The sequence below is a fragment of the Octopus sinensis genome, linkage group LG20 (assembly GCF_006345805.1).
Source record: "Octopus sinensis linkage group LG20, ASM634580v1, whole genome shotgun sequence".
NCBI classification, from domain to species: domain Eukaryota; kingdom Metazoa; phylum Mollusca; class Cephalopoda; order Octopoda; family Octopodidae; genus Octopus; species Octopus sinensis.
Window position 1 is genome coordinate 840,417 of NC_043016.1, and position 22,500 is coordinate 862,916.

At 36.6% G+C, this 22,500-nt stretch overlaps 1 protein-coding gene across 2 annotated transcripts in view; it reads right to left on the reverse strand.

Moving 5' to 3' along the window:
- Nucleotides 1-22,500, reverse strand: part of LOC115222654 (carboxypeptidase M-like) — a 75,832-nt gene that overhangs the window by 1,351 nt on the left and 51,981 nt on the right. The window contains exon 7 of one of the 2 annotated variants that reach the window (XM_036511582.1): nucleotides 19,514-19,655. The exons of the other annotated variant lie outside the window; for it this stretch is intronic. Within the exon in view, the coding sequence (XP_036367475.1) occupies nucleotides 19,585-19,655 (71 nt within the window). The 3' untranslated portion in view covers nucleotides 19,514-19,584. Of the gene's footprint in view, nucleotides 1-19,513; nucleotides 19,656-22,500 lie in introns of those variants that run through there. 2 annotated transcript variants of the gene reach the window in all.

Below are 22,500 nucleotides of genomic sequence, written 5' to 3' on the forward strand. Positions count from 1 at the left end.
ATAGATAGATAGATAGATAGATAGATAGATAGATATATATCTCATGATCACGTGACCGACCAGGCTATCAGATGTTGCTACACATCGCGATTCGCATTGTTTTAGTCTTCAAATGACGCCACCCCGCTGGCTAAACGAGCAGGCCAACAGAAGAAGGAGTGAGGGAAAGTTGTGGCGAAAGAGTACAGTAGGGATCGCCTCCCCACCCCTTGCCGGAGCCCCGTGGAACTATAGGTGTTTTTGCTCAATAAACACTCACAACACCGTCTGGGAATCAAAAGCGCGATCCTACGACTGCGAGTCCGCTGCCTTAACCACTGGGCCTTGCGCCTCCACATGTTATATATATATATATATATATATATATTATATATATATATATATATATAACCATCGTAATATGACCAGGCACAAAACAGGAAATAGAAAATAGTCCTATCCTATTAAACTTAACCATGACCAGCCGGTTTATATTGTACTAGCACTATGACCCGGCAACGCTAGTGCATGCATATACAGCTGCGTGCGTGCGCACATACACCCGTATACTGTCCAAATCTCCGACCAATCACATACAGCTAGCTGGCATTCAATTGGCGCATCAAGTTTCGGGCATTTTGATTGGGTCTTGGATAGAAAATTCACCAAAGAGTCACTTCTATTGATTTTTTAATAGCTTTGCGGGGTGACTGGGGAAATGTATAGATGTGCACGACCACCCTTGGACGGTTTTAAATGGCCATAGAAAGTACGAGCCCTCTAACTGAAAAATTGTGGATTTGTATAAAGGACACACACACAGACAGACATTTTGCCGTTTATATATACATAGAGAGAGATAACCCGAAGTTGTTAAGGCATTGATTAAACAAAACTGCAAATTGCATTGGGGTATCCTGAGTAATTGTCATCCGGTCATCGAATATCAAGGAATAACTATTGATTAGTAATAAGTAACCTATTAATTACAAAGTAATTATGTTCCTAAAACATGATGAAAATCGTGGTTAACCTTTTCCAATTCTTTTATCTTTTACTTGTTTCACTCATCTGACCATGGCCACGCTGGGGCAGCGCCTTGAAGGGATTTTAATCGAACAAGTCGACCCCAGAACTTACTTTATTAAAGCATGGTACTTATTCTGTTAGTCTCATTTATCGAGCCGTCAAGTCACGGGGGGACGTAAACACACCAACTGATAGTGGAACAAATACAGACACAAAGGCATACACACACAGAGTATATATATATAATATATATATATATATATAATCAAAATCCATCTTTAGAAGCGTGAAAAATCTTTTGAAGGCTAATACAGAACATATCTGGGATATAAGTGTAGAATCACCAACGATGTACAATGTTATATCAAGTATATTTATTTCGAATAAAGAGTTTGTGTGATAAGCAGTTTGTTTCCAAACCACCTGGGTACCTTGGGCAAGTTATTCTACTATACATCCAAGTCAACCAAATCCTTTTGAATGGGTTAAGTTGAGGGCAACTGATAGAAGCCGACCATATATATATATATGTATACATATATATATATATATATATATATATATAATATATATATATATATATATATATATATATACGTATATATATGAATATATATATATATATATATTATATATATATATATATATATAATATATATATATATTATATATATATATATATAAATGAGGAGTCCTCCATAACCGCTCTAAAAACGACGTTGATTTGTTTACGTAACTTACCGTTCGGTATCAGTATCCAATATATTAAATACCAAACCCATAACAAAAGTAAAAATAATTCCTGGGGCAGATTCGTTTAATTAAAAACCCTTCAAAATTGTACATCAACATGGCTGCAGTAGAGAGAAAGACCCTATGCAAACTTTTAACGGTATGTGTGGGAGAGGAATTCTTGTCACGAAGTCGCCGGATGGTCTGCCAACATTCTTTAATGGTCAGTCGTAAAGTCAGAGTTCAATTTAACCCCACAGTCTTCCCTTGGGATGGGCCTCAGAGCTTTCACTAGGAAAACAATGCAATAACAATCCAAGAGTGTAATTCCAATTTCAAAGAAGGGAAACGACAAAAAATTCAAATTATGGAGGAATCTCTTTGTTGAGCCGCTCAGTTTAGTCTACGCTAGATATCTAGGAAATGGTTGTAAGAAGATTGTCATGCCCCAGCTAGCTGAAGATCAGTGGACCTTCCGTCATGGAATTGCATGTGCTCGCATAGTAATGCCTCAGCGTCAGCATTTGGTCCTATGAAGAGGAGAGTTTGGTAAACGTAGAAAAAAAAAGCAAAGCCAAACTAATTCGGTTTTCGTGCCTATCCTCATGCATGGTCATGATTGTAGAGTAAGGACCGAAAGCGCGTGATTGCGAATGCAAGAAACCGAAAGATGAATCTTCTGATGAGTCCCTAGAGTATCATTATTCGAGAGGTTGCATAGCTCGGAGATTAGGGAGTCTATCGATGTCGAGCCATTACTACTTCGCATTGAGAAGTCACAGCCCTGGTTCTTGAAGCCGAGCCAACTGATAGGAGACTGAGAGGAATAAGATGGTTGGATAACGTCAATAGTTTCAAGGAATCTCTCTATGTCGAGGTGATACCTCTCCGCATCGGGAGGTCCCAGCTCCCTTACTACAGATATGTGATTAGAATGTCACAGGTAAGAATCGCTAGACAGATTCTTTACGCTAAGTCAGACGACAGGAGACCTAGGAGAAGACCAAGAACGAAACGGTTGGTCACGCTCAAGAATCCAGCCGGAAATTATAATGACGGTTGTTTCTGATAAGCAGTTCCCGAGGACTCTACCGTTTAATTTTCCCAGGAATTGTGGGTGTAGAAGATGGATGGACTCATTATAAGATATTTATATATAAGATATATATAAGTGTTATGTTGCATCACTGAGCGTGGCTAATTAATTTTGCATCGTTTTATTATTTACTGTGAAGTCATTTGAGAATTGAGTTTTCTTGGCCACAAACACTTCATTTTACCGATGATTGAATATATATTTCAAACCTCTTGTCAGGTCATCTGTTATTCTCTCCACCTTACTAGAGATTCTGTCTTTGTGAGATATTTAAAATAAAACATTAAGAAGAATTTTTCTATAATTCATTAAACCAAGTTTTTATTGCTGTTCTTATTTTTTCTAATGCAAACAAAATAAAATGAGGTCATTCTTTAGAATTTAACTGGTGATTTCGCTCAGTAAATAAATGAAGATTTTGAAGTAAAGTCGATAAGGTAATTGATATCGGAAAAAAAAAACAGAAAAAAATAGATTTAAGTGTGTGACTTATAAAAACTACCGATTTACTCTCAACGAAAGCAAACATTTTATAACGATGACACATCTTGCACGAACAATTTACATTATCAAAAGATGGCGAATTTCAGAGATCTACCAGAAATAACAAGCAAAGTTTCCCACATCCTTATAGCTTATCCAAAATCTATTCCCACATCCTTATAGCTTATCATAAAAAAGGCGGATGGAAAGAAATATGCTCTCCTCTAGAGATAGGTTTTTGGGAATTTGCTGTAACTAGGATTCACTTAACACTCAAGTGTTTTGGACTAACTGCGGAGTAGATAAAAGATGTCAGATAATTGTAGGCCGCTGAAAAAGCAACTATCCCATCTTGCTCAAGAGGACGAGTTCTGCAGCAAGAACGATCACTGAAGATGATAGAAATACCTAACACAACAATGGTCATGTTGTTGTGTTGGAGTTTTGGTCTACATCGATGGGCACCACGATGGGGCGGAGGGAAGAGGCCGAAACTCCTATAGAGCTGCTTCACAGCCTGGTTGTACAGCAGCATTCTCACTATACAAACATTTGCCATAAATACAGATACAAAGATTCTGGACATACTTTAGTTTCATCAAGCATAAAAGATGGCTAATACAACAGGAACATACAGAAGCTGAATTGTGAATATTTGGATATGAACTTTGGATATGAAATTTGGATACGAACTGAAAACTATATAGTAAATTTTAAGCAGACATTGTTATATAAGATATTTTAGAATATCAAATCTAGGGGAATTAATGAAGTTAGAATAAAGAACTATTTCCCTCTAAAGTTTATAATTTCGTATGTAATAATTATCTTAACATGAACACGGTTCAAATTATTGGATGTTGTAATACACCGATGGTCCCCAAAGTCCATCCCCCCTCACCATGGTCGGAACGTTGGAACAGGTAGTCAGAGCTATGCCGTCGGGAGCTTCGGTTCCTGGTAGGACCACCCAAGGCGGATACCGGGTGGTATTAGGGCCACAACCCGGCAGACGGGGCTCTGGTGAAAATCCTCGGAGTGTCTGTTTCGGCAACCGGCGGCTCCTCGGTCGTTCTGTCCCTGCGTCTGCGGACAATCTGCGGCAAACAGGATGTCTCTACATGCGGGATTGTTGTGAAATTCATATTCCCACGAAACTTCTTCCACTGCCATGGTTCGAGATGCCTCGAGGGTGGTAGAAGAAGCCAACTCAACCCGCCCAGGGTGAATCTCGCCACAAGTACAAGTACAAGTAAATACTGGTCATTATGTGCTTCCACGCATTGTTGTAGCTTTTGATTGATGCCACCGTACTGGCTAGGTTGGCAAACGATGACTCCCCTATACGAGATATACCAGATGCCCGACCACGCAGGAATGTCCAATTACAGCTGAGTGAACTGAAGTAGTGAGAAATGTACAAGAACAAAATGCTTCCTCACTTAGAATCGAAACTACGATCTCGCGATCGTAAGTGCAAAAAAACCTAACACCTCATCTTACACACACACAAACTCACACACACACAACACAAACACACACACACACACACACACACAACCACGCGCATACACAACACAAACACACACAACACACACTCACACACACACACACACACACACACACACACATATATATATATATATATATCTACAGATGAGGAAATAATTCTATTCTCAAACGCAGGATAATGCTAATAACAGCATGAACAGGATAAACTATCCATATTTTGCAGAAAAATCTGTCGGCGGCCTTGAAAATAAAATTATATCCTTATCTGTATTTCATTGCATCTCAACGCTTCTAAAGCAAACTTTGATTGTTAACTTTCAACATAAGTTGCGTTTAAAATATATATATATATTTATATTCCCAGACTTATAAACAGACATGCAAATGTATATTATCCATGTGTGTGGGTAACTTTTCGTAAAGAAGAGTATTTCGGATACACAGGCATGGGTGAATATACGCATATTCATTAACTGTTTAGAGATATGTACACTATATCATTAACCTGTGTGTATGTAGGTTTTGAATATTCAGTTCACCATGAAATATAGCCATGAACAACTCTCATATTTTAGACATCATTATAAAGAAAGTCAGCAACTAAATAGATCCTAACATTTACTATAAGCTGTCGAAGCCCAAAGAATATCTTTCGTTCATGCCTCCCGAAACACAAAACTGAATGCCCCTCAAAAGGATTTCTACAATAGTATCTGATACAAGGATCCGTGACATAACACTCCAAGAACTTCAGTTTACAATTCTTAGAATTTTCCCACAAGCCTAAACCAATAATAGAATACAACGAAATTCAATATCTAGGATCTAAGACAAACAAAACAAAGAAATAAATTGAAATTGTAAGTTCTACCGTATAATTCCCACATAAGACCCTCAAAACAATGGGGCCTGCAAGATCATATGCAATAACACATCGCTAATGTAGAAAGAACCAGTCTGAATCAAATCCCCCAAACACATACCATCATAGAGATCAAAAGACTACCAATAAAAAACAAAATCGATGAAAAAATACTTCATCTAATAATAACAAAAACCAGCAGTAAAAATACTGAGGACCCAACTTAGGTATATGATTTCATCTGACAGCGGGATCAGATATCCATTTCAAACAAGTCAAACTCTTTACAATACAAAATAACTTTACCTGTGCATCTGAAAACCTAATCTATGCGATAACACGCGTTGAATATGAGAAACATTACATTGGACAGATGAAAAACGTTTTACGTCAACACATGATTCTGTGTAGATCGAAAATTAAATGCAGGAATACAGGCAACTAGGAGTTAGTGGACAAAGAGACGCGTGTGCAGGCAAGAAATAACAGAATTTTATGATTTTCACTCCATCTCAATTTAGCAATAGTATGGCTTAATGACAAAGCGTAGAAAAGAAATATGCTTCATAACAAATACCAACCGCGTAGAAATTCTTGTGGATGAGCAAGGGAGATAACCACCGCCAACACAACTGCATCCTTTGTTAAAGTCACTACAATGACTGCTAATAGCTAAATGGACAAGTATTATTGCCAGTGAGAAATCTAGCTGCTGCTGTTCCATCTACTACCACTAACAGCTGGTTGTTACAGCAGTAAACAGCCCAGCAACAGAAGAAAATTAAATACACCACCTTGTGGGGTTTTTTATAAGAAAAACGCGTGAAATTCCAGAAACGATGTTATGGATGGTTCGTATAATTTATATTTTATTCGTCTGAATTATGTTTAATTTAATATCAGCATGAATAGCACGTCTTTTTAAAATAATCGAAACCGGTAGCTGCTGAGATACAAATGTAAATATTCCTTCGTTTTATTTTGAATACATACAGGAGTGGCTGTGCTGTAAGTAGCTTGCTTACGAACCACATGGTTCTGGGTTCAGTCTTCTACTATAGCCTCGCGCCGACCAAAGCCTTGTGAGTGGATTTGGTAGACGGAAACTGAAAGAGATCCGTCGTATATATGATATACATATGTATATGTGTATATGTTTCTGTGTCTGTGTTTGTCCCCCCACCAACATCGCTTGACAACCGATGGTGGTGTGTTTACGTCCCCGTAACTTAGCGGTTCGGCAAAAGAGACCGATAGAATAAGTACTAGGCTTACAAAAGAATAAGTCCTGGAGTCGATTTGTTCGACTAAAGGCGGTGCTCCAGCATGGCCGGCCACGGTCGAATGACTGAAACAAGTAAAAGAGAGAAAAGATATACATAGATACACGTATGTATGTGTGTATATATATTATATATATATATATATATATATATATATATATATATATATATATATATATATATATATATATATATATATATATAATTAATCAATATAGGGTAGCAAAAAATTCAGCAGAAATTATTTTGCTACAGCGGTCTAGTGAGAAAAAAGGAAATAGTCAGAGACTATTATAAATTCAACAGCAAATTAAGGAACGGCCATAATAGGCCGTTCAACCACTAGAAATAACAGAAAATTAAAAAACATTTACCCTGTTTCACTTTATACAATGCATTGTTTCATCGTTTTTTAATGGTAAATCAGCCTGATTAAATTAAATCAAGCTAATCTTCCATAGGCCAACAGATTCATCAGTAAAGTAAGCCAGGAGGGAGAGATATTTACACGAGGCAGCACCACTACCGCTCGGCAATATCTAACCTAAAATTTTCAAAATCATCGTACTCGCGCCAATTTATCGGCAGCAAATATAAGCTGCCGATTCCATTTCGGAATTAAACAGAAAATTCATAATTAATCAATATAGGGTAGCAAAAAATTCAGCAGAAATTATTTTGCTACCAGCGGTCTAGTGAGAAAAAAGGAAATAGTCAGAGACTATTTATAAATTCAACAGCATATTAAGGAATTAAGCTCTTTTAATGATAATTATAGCTACACTTCTGTTATCTCATTCAGGCCAGCTTGGGCTGGAGTCGGTGTGTTCCCACTGTTTATGAATTGTTCTTCTCGTGTTTGAAATTCTATGTATCATCTGATCAAAAGCGTTTTTTTTTTTGTGAAGTAATTTACTCATACATCTATTAAAAATGTGTTAGAAACAGTTGTAATAAACTGACATTTATCCATTGTTTGATATTTATTTATTTGTTTACAATCCTGAAGTGCATCAAACACTGAACGACCGATACAATGTGTGCTTTGGATCAGTGCCATGGCATTAAATACTCGTAAGGGTTAAATTCTCTGTAGGCATAACCTGAATATTTCACTGGATGTACTTCAGTACATCCAGTGAAATATTTGTTCGACTAAAAGTGGTGTTTACATTTTAATTCGACCCAACCTGCTGCCTTTCATTTAAGTACCGGATCCTCTCACGAATCCTTAATACTGTTTGTGAGGGTGTGTGTGTGTTGTGTGTGTGTGTGTGTGTGTGTGTGTGTACACATTTCTTTCTCTCCTTGTTTCTTTCTGTGTCCCTTTCTGTAGAAGAGCGTAGGCTCGAAACGTAAAATACTTTTTCTATTCCTCAGCGTTATACTAATATCTGTTTGTTTTTACACCACCTGTCTTCGCCTTTTGTGTTTTTTTTCGTAAACTCTCCCTATATATTATATATATATATTATATATATATATATATATATATATATATGTGCGTGTGTGTGTGTGTGTGTGTGTGTGTTATACCCTTATTGATACACGAATACACTGCAGCAGTGTAATAACATATAATCGAAACAAAACGGCAATAACCTCACGTAACAACAATCGTGTAAGGACCACAATCCAACACGCTAACTCGAACTCTAAACTTTGAACTAACAAACACACGAAATGTGGAACTAACACGATCTACCTCACTTACTCAACCCGCTGCTATTTACATGGAGTGGTTCAGTCCATTCTCGCCAGGGAGAGTCGTATTCTCGCACAACATCTCTTCTTTTGAGATTTCGTGTTCCAATGAATAAGTTTGCTTCGCGTGTTTCTCTTCGAAATGTGACGTCGATACATGTTTTGACAATGGAATGTAATTTATCGCCCGTTACACCATGCATTATTTTCCCTGTTTTACGTAATCATGGCTTATCAATTTTTTCCATGTATCCGCGTTTATAATTGAGATGTCACTACCTGTGTCTAACTGTAATTTGGTATTCACATCATTTATTTTTACGTGCGTGAAGTTTCTTGTTTTTCCATCGCAATCATTCTGCTCTGAAAACACCTTAGAACATTTTGTGTTTGAGCCTTGTATTCTTGTTCTACAATGAGAACTCCTGTGTCCCAGCCTCTGACGACTATATCACCTTTTATTTTTAAACGGACAATCATTTTTGTGGAGTATGCTTCTATGACACATCTTGCGGCCCGACACTTTTTTATTGTCCTTCCAGGGAAGACACATTTGAATTTTTGTAGAGTCTTTATCTTGTATTTTTTTCACATCATGCTTAAGATTTACCATAGTCTAACATTCTTCTGATTCGCTTGCTCCATTTTCGAGAAAATCCTTACCTGAATTTCTCTGTCTTCAGGAACTATAAGTCCGTGCACGAAGATAAGTGAATTGAACATATACTGAATGGCATCCTGGAGTTTGACATTTTCGCACATACGGTTGACTAATACGGCTTAGGTGGTAAAAATTCTCTTCCTCATGTCTTGTTAATTCCAACATTCCATTCTGGTGTTGAATAATGAACTTCTATCACAAAAAATTTTCGAAGCAGTTTTAACAGTTTCTTGGAAACTAATCTCACTTGAATTTTGGGGTAGAATAAAGTTACAGTAACTCTCATGTTCGGCTGGAGCTACCTTGCGTAGTAAAATCCTTAATTTCTGCTCCTCCGACCGTGACTTGTACTATTTGTTAAAAAATTCCTCGTGTCTTGTATTATACGCGGGAAACGTAACACCTTCCTCCGGATTATACGTAAATTAAGATATTGAGTTAGTCATACCGTCTGGCGTAAACGAGCTTACTGGATTTTCGGAATTCGTCGACAGTAATTCAGTTAATTGTTCTTGTTGTTGTTATTATATTTGTTTTTGCAACTCCTGTAGTTCTTCCTGTTGTTTCTCTTGAAGCAGTACTACTGCGGCTAATAGGTTTTCCATGACGCAGAAATTGTCAAATAACCAATGTGAGTTTCGCACGATTTTCGTCGCCGGATAAACGAATACACGGCAACACGATCGAAACAAACGACAGTAACCACATGTAACGTAAACAACAATATTTTACGAACCGACAATCCAACACGCTTACTCGAACTGTAAGCTTTGAACTATCAAATAAATGAACTGTGTAACTAGCACAAATTACCTCACTTACCCAGACCGCTACTATATATATATGTAGTATTCAAGTCCATTTTCGCCAAGGGCGTCGTACTCTCGCACAGCTATGTGTGTGTGTGTGTGTGTGTGTGCGTGTGTGTGTGTGTAAATGTCAAGCGAGGAAATTGAGTGCTCAACACCGCATTGGTGGATAGCCTTTATCGTAAGGTACTAGAAAAGTACACTTACCCATTCTCACTCTACATAAAAAATAAATGGAAGGGGTATCTGGGTGACTGTTTCATTCTTTGACATGAAGGTATAGAGAGACTTAAAAAATTTCAAGCACTTCTAAATGGACATGATGTAAACATTCAATTTACGATGGGATATAGCCAGCTACAACTGCCCTTCCTCGACATCCTCATATAGAAATCTAACAACGAAATAGAAACAGATATATACTATAAACCCACAGACTCCAAGCAATATCTACCGTTCAACTCATACTACCCCAGACACACTAGAATGAATATCACTTTCAACCTAGCAAAAGGATTTGTACTATAGTTTCTAATGCAAGCACCAGGGACAAACGACTACATGAACTAAAGGATACACTCATTACCAGGAACTACCCACCATCACTAATTGATATAGGCTTTCAGAGTGCCGTACAACTCAACATCGACGAACTCAGGCATACCAAACTAAAGAAGGATTTACAACCAAAAGCCCTACCATACATCTCCATACACAACCCTCTTAACAATGAAGCGTTCGACACCATCCTCCCGAACATTCCCTTACTAAAAAGGGACCACAGAATGCATTTAATCATCCAAATGCACACCATCATAAAGAACAAAAGACAATCCAAATCTATGAACGGTTTCCTAACATAAGCCCAAGTATGCTCGACAACAACACTGAAGCCATCAGTAAAAAATGCAGAAGACCTAACTATAGTATATGCGTCAACCTAGTTGAGGGATTGAAGTTTTCTTTCAAACGGGATCAACGTTTTACAGTGAAAAACTTCACATGTGATTCAGAGAACGTAATATATGTATTAGCTTGCTCTGGTGTCGAGAGCAATATATAGGCCAAACCAAAAAGAGTCTACCTCAAAGAATGTTCCTCCATCGATACCAGATCAAAATTCGGGAATACAGAAAAATGCCATTCAGTGAACACATCGACATTTACGCCACTAACAAACGACCCAACTTCAGACGTTTTCCCCTCTATAAGTTCAGGGACGACGCAATCTGTAATCAGTGCATTAGCAAAGAGTCATATATCACCCCCGCATTTTTATTATTCTATCTCTTCTTTTCCTTCTCCCCTTCTTCTTCTTCTTCTTCTACTACTACTTCTGCTTCTTCTCCTCCTCCTCATCCTTTTTTCTTCTCCTCTTTCTCCTTCTTCTTCTTCCTCTTCTTTTTCATTCCCGCCTCCTTCCGCAGCTAATACTGCGGCTTAAACAATGAAAACCAAGAATTCATATAAAATATTTGGACTGCTACTACCTGCTACTTCCTACCAGGCCCTTACAAGAGTAAAAAAAATGAGATACAGAGACACAGAAAACAGGAAAATGTCCCTTGCATTTGAAAGCTATGGAAATATTAAAAAAAAAAACTTCCTTCAATTTTTTCACAATTAATTCTTTTTCATGCTTTACTCTTAGTTGAAAAAGTCGCAAAGACTGAAACCGCTACTAAAATATTCTTCATGATAAAATTATTTTAGCATTTTCTACTTTGCCTTATTTTCCTTATACATATCAACTCCTGTGTTCCTCTTCAACCTCTACACACACACACACACACAAACACACACATGTATATATATAGATATATATGAAATGGGCTTCTTTCAGTTTCTGGGCTATAGTAGAAGACACTTACCAAAGGTACCACGAAGTGTAACTGAATCCGAAATCATGGGGCTGGAAACAAGCTTTCTACAACACAGCCATACACACGCACACACAGAATTATATAAGGTATTCTTTCCTTATACAATGTACTGTACCTATTTCATTACTACCCACAAGGGGCTAAACACAGAGAGGACAAACAAGAACAGACAAACGGATTAACCCGATTATATCGACCCCAGTGCGTAACTGGTACTTATGTAATCGACCCCGAAAGTATGAAAGGCAAAGTCGACCTCGGCGGAATTTGTACTCAAAACGTAACGGGAGACGAAATACTGCGAAGAATTTCGCCCGGCATGCTAACGTTTCTGCCAGCTCGCCACCTTTTTATACAATGTACTGTACCGTAAATGAACTGATCAGCAAAAAGCAATGCCATCCAGAGAAATTTAAATGTTGTCTAATGGTAGATCATATTTAAATACATAAATCTATTATTACTTTTAGAGCCTCAGAAAATACGATGTTGAGAAGCTTGCATTAGTTTACCGTGTATTTTCAGGCAGTTTTTCAGATTTTAAGTACCACATAGCTGTTCTAGGAGAAGTGTCTGACAATACAACACACAGCATCAAGTGAAGCACCGTAGAACCATCAACGTCAAGTGTTAATGTATCAAAGAGAAGCAGGCTTTGTCTATCCGAAAGATCTCATATCCGTTGTAGATCTAAGAACTCTACCAATCTACAAATTACAGATCTAAAATTTTCATTAAATCTAAGCCTCTGGACAAGTCTCGGTTATTGAACTGGTAGACACCGCATCACTTAATTCCTTTACTACCGTGTTTCCTTTTTTTCTTTTTTACTCGTGTTTCTCATTCTATATTTTTCTTTTACTATTTTTTCCAATCATCTTTCCCATTCTTTCTCGCCTTTTCTCTAAGAACAGTCACGTTACTCTCAGTCTGAATGACCTGAAAATACACGACAAGCTATACAAGCTTGTCCGACCATTGTGTTTTCAGAGGCATGGAACTAGTAGCATCTTGCATATAAATTCCTGTGTGAGTGTGTGTATATATATATATATATATATATATATATATATATAGTGCTGATGCCCATTTTATTCAATCATCAACCAGCATCACGCTTAGATCGATATTATCTTAGTAAAACAAGATGTCTGCTTACATTTTTTTTCTCTCACCTGATTTCAATTTTCAAAACTTTGTAGCCGAAATGTCTGCTGCTAATGTGAATACTAAAATCATGAAGTGTAAATGTAAGCATGATGCTAAGTGGGGGGTGTGTTCATTTATGTATGTTTGTATGCATGCATGTACATATATAATATATATATATATAATATATATATATAATATATTATATATATATATATTAGATATGTATATATGTACGTGTATGTGTATTATATATACGTGTGTTTGTGTATGTGGGTGCTTGTATGCATTTGTACGTGTATGTATGTACATATGTATGTATATATTAATGTATATGTATGCATCTGTTTGTAAGTACATCTGCATATATGCATAGGTGTATGTTTGCATGTGTATTTGTATGCATGTATATTTTCAAGTAATGTATGCATGTAACTTTGTATGTAATATATTTGTATGAATGTATGTATGTTTGGACGTATGTGTACATATATATATATATGTATGTATGTATGTATATATGTTCATGTAGTTTGTCTTCTATAAATGCAATTTTCAAAATCATTCTCATTTATTCATACCAAGTCAAGATTTAAACAGCATTACAGGCTTGTTGTTTGTGTCACAACAAATTTCAAATTTGCTTTGCAGAAAATTTATCGCTGACTCTACCAACACTGGCTGAAGGTTGCAATATACATTTAGAATTGACACCTCCACATAAGATCCGAATTCTGTTTTTGTTAACCCTCGTTAGGACCATGAGATGGTTGTTCATTGGAACTCATTATACATTGCAGTTTTTTGTGGCCTTCTTTGCAACCTGCGCTTTGAAATCCAGCCAGAAATTTTAACGAGTTAAGTCGGATAGAATCCTATGGAAGAGTTTCCTGAGGACTCTATTCCACGCTCCTCTCAAGAATATTGTGCAGAAAAGATTATGGATCTGTATATATATACATTTTTGAATGGTTCAGAACTGGTTCTTCATGCCGAGGTGACCGACAGGCCACCTAGAGATAAAACAAGAACGAGATAGTTGGATGATCTCCATACGTCTCCGCATTGAAAGGTCACACATCCTGTACTGTAGACATGTGATTATCAGATCACAAGAAAGAATTGCTAGATGGATTCTTGAAGCAGAGCCAACTGGCGGGACACCTAGGGATAGATCTAGAAAGAGATGGTCGGATAATATCGATAGCTTCAATTGGTGATGGTTGCTTCTGATAGAATTCCAAGGAGGATCTCTGAGTGGGCTACTACCACGCTCCTCCCAAGGAAAGTGAGTGGAGAGAATTGGAGGTTAGATAGATTTACAAAAAATTATATTTTCATTGAATTTGGCAGGAAAATTGCTATTTGGGTATTATGTTGAGTTTTATTCCATTTTAGACCACTGGTTTGAGACTTCCACTGTTTTGAGGAGTGTGGATTAACATCTTAGCAGCTATCGTTCCCAGGTTCACTCTGACCTTGAGTAGTAGTACTTGTCAGGCTCCCAATAATAAGACAGTCGGGCAGATGAGCTTGTTTGCTTATGGGAGAGCAACCCATCGAGGGGAAGGGAAACTCTGATTCTAAACCTGCTTTACTTTGCAGTCATATCTAGCTATGGGAAACGGCTTTGATAATAAACCCTGAGGAAACACCGGAAATCGGAGTTCCTGATGAAGTTCGATTTGTTTGTGCAATATCGTTCTGGAAACTCCTGCGTAGACGCTAGTGTCAAGTTGTTAAGCTTGCAGTGTTCCTTTGAATCATTCAGTGACATGTAGAGAGGGAACACACACCATATCCTCTATAACATGGTGGTCAGGTTTTGATTCCCTTGAACACCTTATTATATAAAGATAGAACCGGACTACACCTCAAACAGCACCAAGGCAGCCCAAAAATTCGCGCATCGTACCGTTTAGCCACAGGCAGCACTATTCCAGCGGTAATAATAACGAGAACATTCGTCCAAGATCATTAATAACAGGCAGAGATCTTATTTACCTATCATCGTTTCACACACACCACACCACACACAACACATATATATATATATATATATATATATATAATATATATATATATATATATACATAGAAAATACCTTTTTGTTTCTCGTAACATTCAGAAGAGGGGAAAGTTTTAATATAAGCTTTTCTACAAACAATTTTCAGACGGTGTACTTTAAGATAATATTGAAACTTAATGTAAAGAGATTAGTGGGTGCCCACACATACACAGTGACACACATCATATAATTGTAGGTGTATATCTGTTCTATACGGGCATGATTGCTTTCAGAATCTTTGAATATTGTTTCAGACGTTCTGAGTAATATAAATCTTTTTTTCATTAGTCCTATGTTCCTCTGGTGGCGGGAAAAAGCTGTGTATCCTTTCAGCTTGTGTCAACAGTGTTTTCGGATTTTCATACGTGGTTTTTGACACAACTTGTTTTTCAAATATTGCTGAACTATGTATTTCTTATTTTCACATATAACAAATCAACATTAATTCTGTATTCTTTATTTTGCAGTTTTGATAATGTATTGTGAAAAATTGCAATTAGATCCACGCAACCTGTAGAAAAAGAGGTTGAGTGCAAGGACAGCGTCAAAAGACATCAATGATGTAGAAAGCTTGTGAACTGTCAATAAACGGGTGACACAAAACTGCATGATATTTGAAGAACGGTGACCCGAATCTTGAAGACCAAGCATGGTCAGTGAGACTTTCTGTTGTAGAAGACAAGACCTAAACTTGAAACGGTTGAACAAGCGCAAGCACTCGCCGAACTTGGTCCTTCACAAAGTATCATCAATCGACACCTCCGTAAGCAAGGTCTTCTGTACAGACTCTATTGAGAAGCTCCTCATGAGCTGACCAATGACCAGGCTCAGCGACGTATGAACATTTGCGGATAACCACTAGCAAATCCCCACAGTCCCTGCTTTTGGCGTCGAATTTTAACAGAGTCTTTAAACAGATATATTTTCGTAATCCTAGTAAAAGAAATTAATGGTTTCGTTCCAGCCAGGTTTCAGAATCATTTGTCTTGCAAAGGTTGCTTTGGCAGGAGGTTATATTGAGTGTTTGGTTGAATGCTAACCTTTATACTCAACAACTGCAGCGAGTACATAAAACCCGCTACTTGCCATAGGTTAATCGAAGACGGGCAAGCTTACAGTATGACAATGTCCCAGCGCACTTGCTAATGTAACTAAGCGCAAACCTGAGGAACTTAAAGACCTAGAATTGCTGCCCTGCCCTGCCCTGCCTGCACTCCAGAACTTGCACCATCGGATTACTACTTTTTTCGAGCTATATCTCATTGCCTGCAAAGACAGAGGTTCACCATCGTAGATAAGGATGAAGGGAAAGTTTTGTCACTAAACCAGCTATGGAATCGAGCTGCTGACACAATGATGTCAACAGAGAGTACCATATGATGGGATATATTTTGATGAATAAACGCTTCTCGCATGTAACTTTTCGAAGTCTTTTACTCTTTTACTTGTTTCAGTCATTATTTGACTGTGGCCATGCTGGAGCACCGCCTTTAGTCGAGTAAATCGACCCCACGACTTATTCTTTGTAAACCTAGTGCTAATTCTATACTTTCCCTTTTGCCGAACCGCCAAGTTGCGGGGACGTAAACACACCTCCATCGGTTGTCAAGCGATGTTGGGGGACAAACACAGACACACAAACATATACACACACATACATACATATATATATATATATATATATATATATATATATACGACGGGCTTCTTTCAGTTTCCGTCTACCAAATCCACTCACAAAGCTTTGGTCGGCCCGAAACTATAGTAGAAGACACTTGCCTAAGGTGCCACGCAGTGGGACTGAACCCGGAACCATGTGGTTGGTAAGCAGGCTACTTACCACATAGCCACTCCTACGCCTATTAATTAAAGCTTCAAAAATGAAAAACCTTTTGACTCAACCTAATATGTAATGCCTGCGATCGAGGGAAACAGGACAAGTAAAGGATTGATTAAAGCAAGGCGATCTATAAGTTATACCTGAAAATATATGTAAATCTTCATATTAAGACATACTGTCATAACAAATTTATCTATTTCTCCGTAGATTGAAAATTATGATGAACATCCTTAATCGGTTTCGAACCTTACTGGTGTCATTAGAGGTGTCAATATAACATGAGGAATCCCAGAGAAATAAGCCGTCAGTCTATTCAATAAATCCAGTTGCATCAAAGTATAGGAGCTGCTCAACTTGCATAAGATAAGTGCTTAAAATTTTATTTCAATCGGTGGCCAGCCAACAGGGATCTCATTTCACACATTATCAAGGAATGATATAATATATGTAAGCCTACCTATAGTAGACATAGGAATATGGCAAATTTAACTAGTTGTCCGTGAGCAAATTTCGTGATTTCGCTTGTAATTTTTTTATTCTATCCAGACGGATAATAAAATAGAAAATGAAATATATAAAAACAGAATATAATAATAAAAAAAAACAGAAATGATATAGAACTAACAATATATCAAGACTAGAAATCACAGAGGATAATATAGGAGTACAAACATAAAAAATATACATAGATCAATACATCGATTATAAATCGAAGTCCTTTCATATGCTCTCGTCTTCCAAAGAGTGTGATAGTATTAAGTCACATTTTCTCTCATATTTTCTGATATATTTTTGTAATTTTTGATATTTTCGAGCTGTCTCTTGGTGGAAAAACAACTCACATCTATGAGCAAACACACACACACACACACACACACACACACACACAAACACAAACACACACACACACACAGATACACATACATGCACACACATATACACATAACTAAATATATATATATATATATATATATATATGTGCATTGATATGAGTGTGTGCGTGTGCATATATATATATGGAATATGTAGTATGCATGTATGCAATCACTTACGCATATATACATTCATAATATACTTTTACAAACATATATACACGCATATATATACACATATACACATGTGCACATATGTATACATATGTATAAATATATTGCACACACACACACACACACACATATATATATATATATATATATATATATATACAGGCACACATGTACGTATTCCTACATACATATATTAATGCGCACATATATGCTTCTATAATATATACCTATGTATACATATATATATATATACATCATATATATATATATATATATATATATATATATATATATATATATATATATACAGACATACCTGCATATGTACATAATATATACATATATATATATATATATATTAAGATTTAGCAGTAGTAGCAAAGCGACTCAAAATCTGAGAGTTCGGCATTGTTACGAAACTCTATCTTGTATCACATCATATTTTGAGTTCTATTTTTTCTTTTTGCACCAACTTACCTGTATATATATATATACAAGCATTATACATACACACTATATATACGTACATTAAATATATATGCTTATATATGCACCACACACAAAGAGCATATATATATATTCTTTTACTTGCTTCAGTTATCTGACTGGGCCCATGCTGGAGCAGCGCCTTTACTGGAAGTAATCGACCCAGGACTTATTCTAAGCCTAGTACCTATTCTAGTGGTGTCTTTTGCCTAACAGCTAAGTTACGCGAGCGTAAACATACCAACATTGACTGTCAAGCGATGATGGGTGGACAAACTCACACACGCATACAAACACAAATCTCTCTCTCTCTCTCTCTATATATATATATATATATATATATACATAGTTTTCGTCTACGAATGTGCTCCCCACAAAACATTGATCGGCTAGTAGGATCTATAGACACTACTTACCCAAACTACCATACTATAGGACTGAAATAGGAACCAAGTCATTGGAAAGTAAGCCTTTTATCCAGACACCCACACTCGCATACAGGCAGACACACACACACACACACATTCACTTGCACAAATAGACCCACACTAGCAAGTAGAATAAAATGTGGTGCCGCCGATACTATTTGGTGTAACTATGATGAGTTAGCTTTTTTTTATCAGCATTCATTTGTCAATATACAAGTTTATTAAGGCGGCGAGTTGGCAGAAACGTTAGTACGCCGGGCGAAATGTTTAGTGGTATTTCGTCTGCCGTTATGTTATGAGCTCAAATTCCGCCAAGGTCGACTTTGACTTTCATCCTTTCGGGGTCGATTAAATAAGTACTAGTTACGCACTGGGGTGGATATAATCGACTTAATCCGTTTGTCTGTCCTTGTTTTTTTTCTGTGTTTAGCCCCTTGTGGGTAGTAAAGAAATAGGTATTTCGTCTGCCGCTACGTTCTTAGTTCAAATTCCGCCGAAGCCGACTTCGCCTTTAATCCTTTCGGACTTGATAAATTAAGTACCAGTTGTGAACTGATGTCGATTGAATCGACTGGGCACTCTCACCAAAAATTCGGGCCTTGTGCCTAGAGTAGAAAAGAATATACAAGTTTATTTTATAAAAGTGAACGTATTTGCTAATGCAAGCATGAACACATTCCTTGTGTACTCAAATTAATACAATACGAAGAGGGTTGCGAAACGGCCGTAATCCTATGGAAGTCACGTGGTTAAATAAATATATATTCACTACTCATACCTCCTGATTTTATTGTTCAATGCACACACACAGACACACACACACATGCACGCACACTCACACACACGCACGCACGCACGTACACACATACACACACATATTCATATATACTTACAAACACAATCATACACACATTTATATGTATATATATATATATATATATATCTGTATGTGTGTTTATGTACGTGGAACCTCACACCGTGGTAAACTGCCAAAAATCGTGATTAAAAAGACGTTAGCATAACAGTATCCAAACCTAACTGCTACTTCGTTTGGGGCTTAAAGCTTGACAAGAAATCGATAGATAGGTTTTCGTCATATAAGAGGGAAAAATCGATATAATCGATACACAGGTAAGACAAGACAATCTGCAACTAGCAAGGAGAGCATGAAACCTAATGTCTCTCTCTGCCTGTGAGGCTGTTTGCCTCCAGGTATATTTATTACAATATGTTCGTATATAATGTATGTATATGTATATATGTATGTATGTACGAATGAATAAGCATTTGTATGCATGAACGGATGTATTTTCGAATATGGGTTTGTATATATATGTATGTATTTTTATATGTATATGCGTGTGCGTGTGTGTGTGTATTAATGTGTGTTTGTATGTAGACATATGTATGTATGCGTGTGCTTATGTGTGTATGTGTATGCAAGTGTATTTATGTATGTATATATGTATGAATATACGTGTGTATGTAAAATATATATGTATATATGCTTGTAATTATGTATTATATATATATATATATATATATATATATATATCGTGTGTGTGTGTGTGGATGTGTGCGTGTGTAGTGTATATCTGTATGTGTATGAATATGCCAATGTATGCCTGTTTATAGGTATGTTCATAACATTTTGTTATATTAATTATATCTATATATGTATCTCGCCCCTCTCTGTTTCTACACACATTCACACATACACTGACACATATATACGTACATACATACGTGCGTATATACAGTAATAGTTCACTTGTGGTTGCTTTCGTCTCCTTCATTCTAACACTCACCCTACAAACACCTAAGAAACAATCGAAAAAATATTTCCACCCGGTTCAATCTAATAATCCAGTTTCGTCTCTTAATTTGATTCATTGGACTGCGGCTATTGTGTAGCTCTACCTTAAAGTGTTTAATTAAACCAATTGACTACAATACTTATATGTTTTTTTAACGTTTGATACTTATTCAATCGCTCTCTTTAAGCAAACCGCTAAATTATGGGGATATAAAAAAAAGTTCTCAGTAAAGAAATTAAACATCTAGAATATAGCAATAAATAATAAATGGATTTTATTATTTTTAAATCTTACACTGCGTTATCGAAATTCTTAGAGCCTTTCTGCATTTTTCACTCTTTTCATTTCTTGTTTTTATCCCTGATTGTTCATTTCTTTGCTGAAATATCCACTGTACGTATTGAGGGCTTCGTATGATGAATAGCACAAACACACACACACACACACACATATATATATATATATATATGTGTGTGTGTGTGTGTGTGTGTGTGTGTGTGTGTGTATGTGTGTGTGGAGTCGCAATGGCCCAGTGGCTAGGGCAGCGGACTCGCAGTTGTAGGATCGCGGTTTCGATTCCCAGACCGGGTATTGTGAGTGTTTATTGAGCGAAAACACCTAAAGTTTCACGAGGGTCCAGCAGGGTGGTGGTTGCGAAATCTGCTGTACTGCTTTCGCCACAACTTTCTCTCACTCCTTCTTCTGTTAGCCAGCGGGGTGGCGTCATTTGAAGGCTAAAACAATGCGAAACACATTGTGACCAGCGATGTGTAGCAACATCTGATATATACATATATATATATATATATATATCACCGTGACCGACTAGGCTATCGGATGTTCCTACACATCGCTGGTCACATTTTAGCCTTCAAATGACGCCACCCCGCTGGCTAAGCGAGCAGACCAACAGAAGAAGGAGTGAGAGAAAGTTGTGGCGAAAGCGTACAGCAGGGATCGCTACCACCACCCTGCCGGACCTCGTGAACTTTAGGTGCTTTCGCTGAATAAACACTCACACCACCCAGTCTGGTAATCGAAACCGGGATCCTACATCTGCGAGTCCGCTGCCCTAACCACTGGGCCATTGCGCCTCCAGATATATATATATATTATATATATATAATATATATATATATATATTATATATATTATATATATATTATATATATATATATATATAATATATATATATATATATATATAATATATTATATATAATATATAATATATAAGATATATATATATATATATATATATAATATATATATATATATTATATATATATATATATATATATATCCAGCAGGTGTGGCGTCATTTGAAGGTTTAAAACAATGCGAAACGCATTGTGACTAGCGTTGTGTAGGAATCTGAGGCCTAGTAGTTGGTCACGTGTGATATTACATATGTATATATATATACATAATGGGAAAAATGTTATCTATGGAGAAAAGTGCTTAATAACTAATTGGAATTATGTAACTTTTGTTTAAAGAAAACAATTATTAAAATCTTTATTGTGTAGGAGATTCTAAAAAACGTTTTATTGTCTTGATGAAAATATGATTTTCAAGTATCTTTTCAAATAAATGATATCTTTAATTCATTGTGAGATTATATTTTCTAAAAT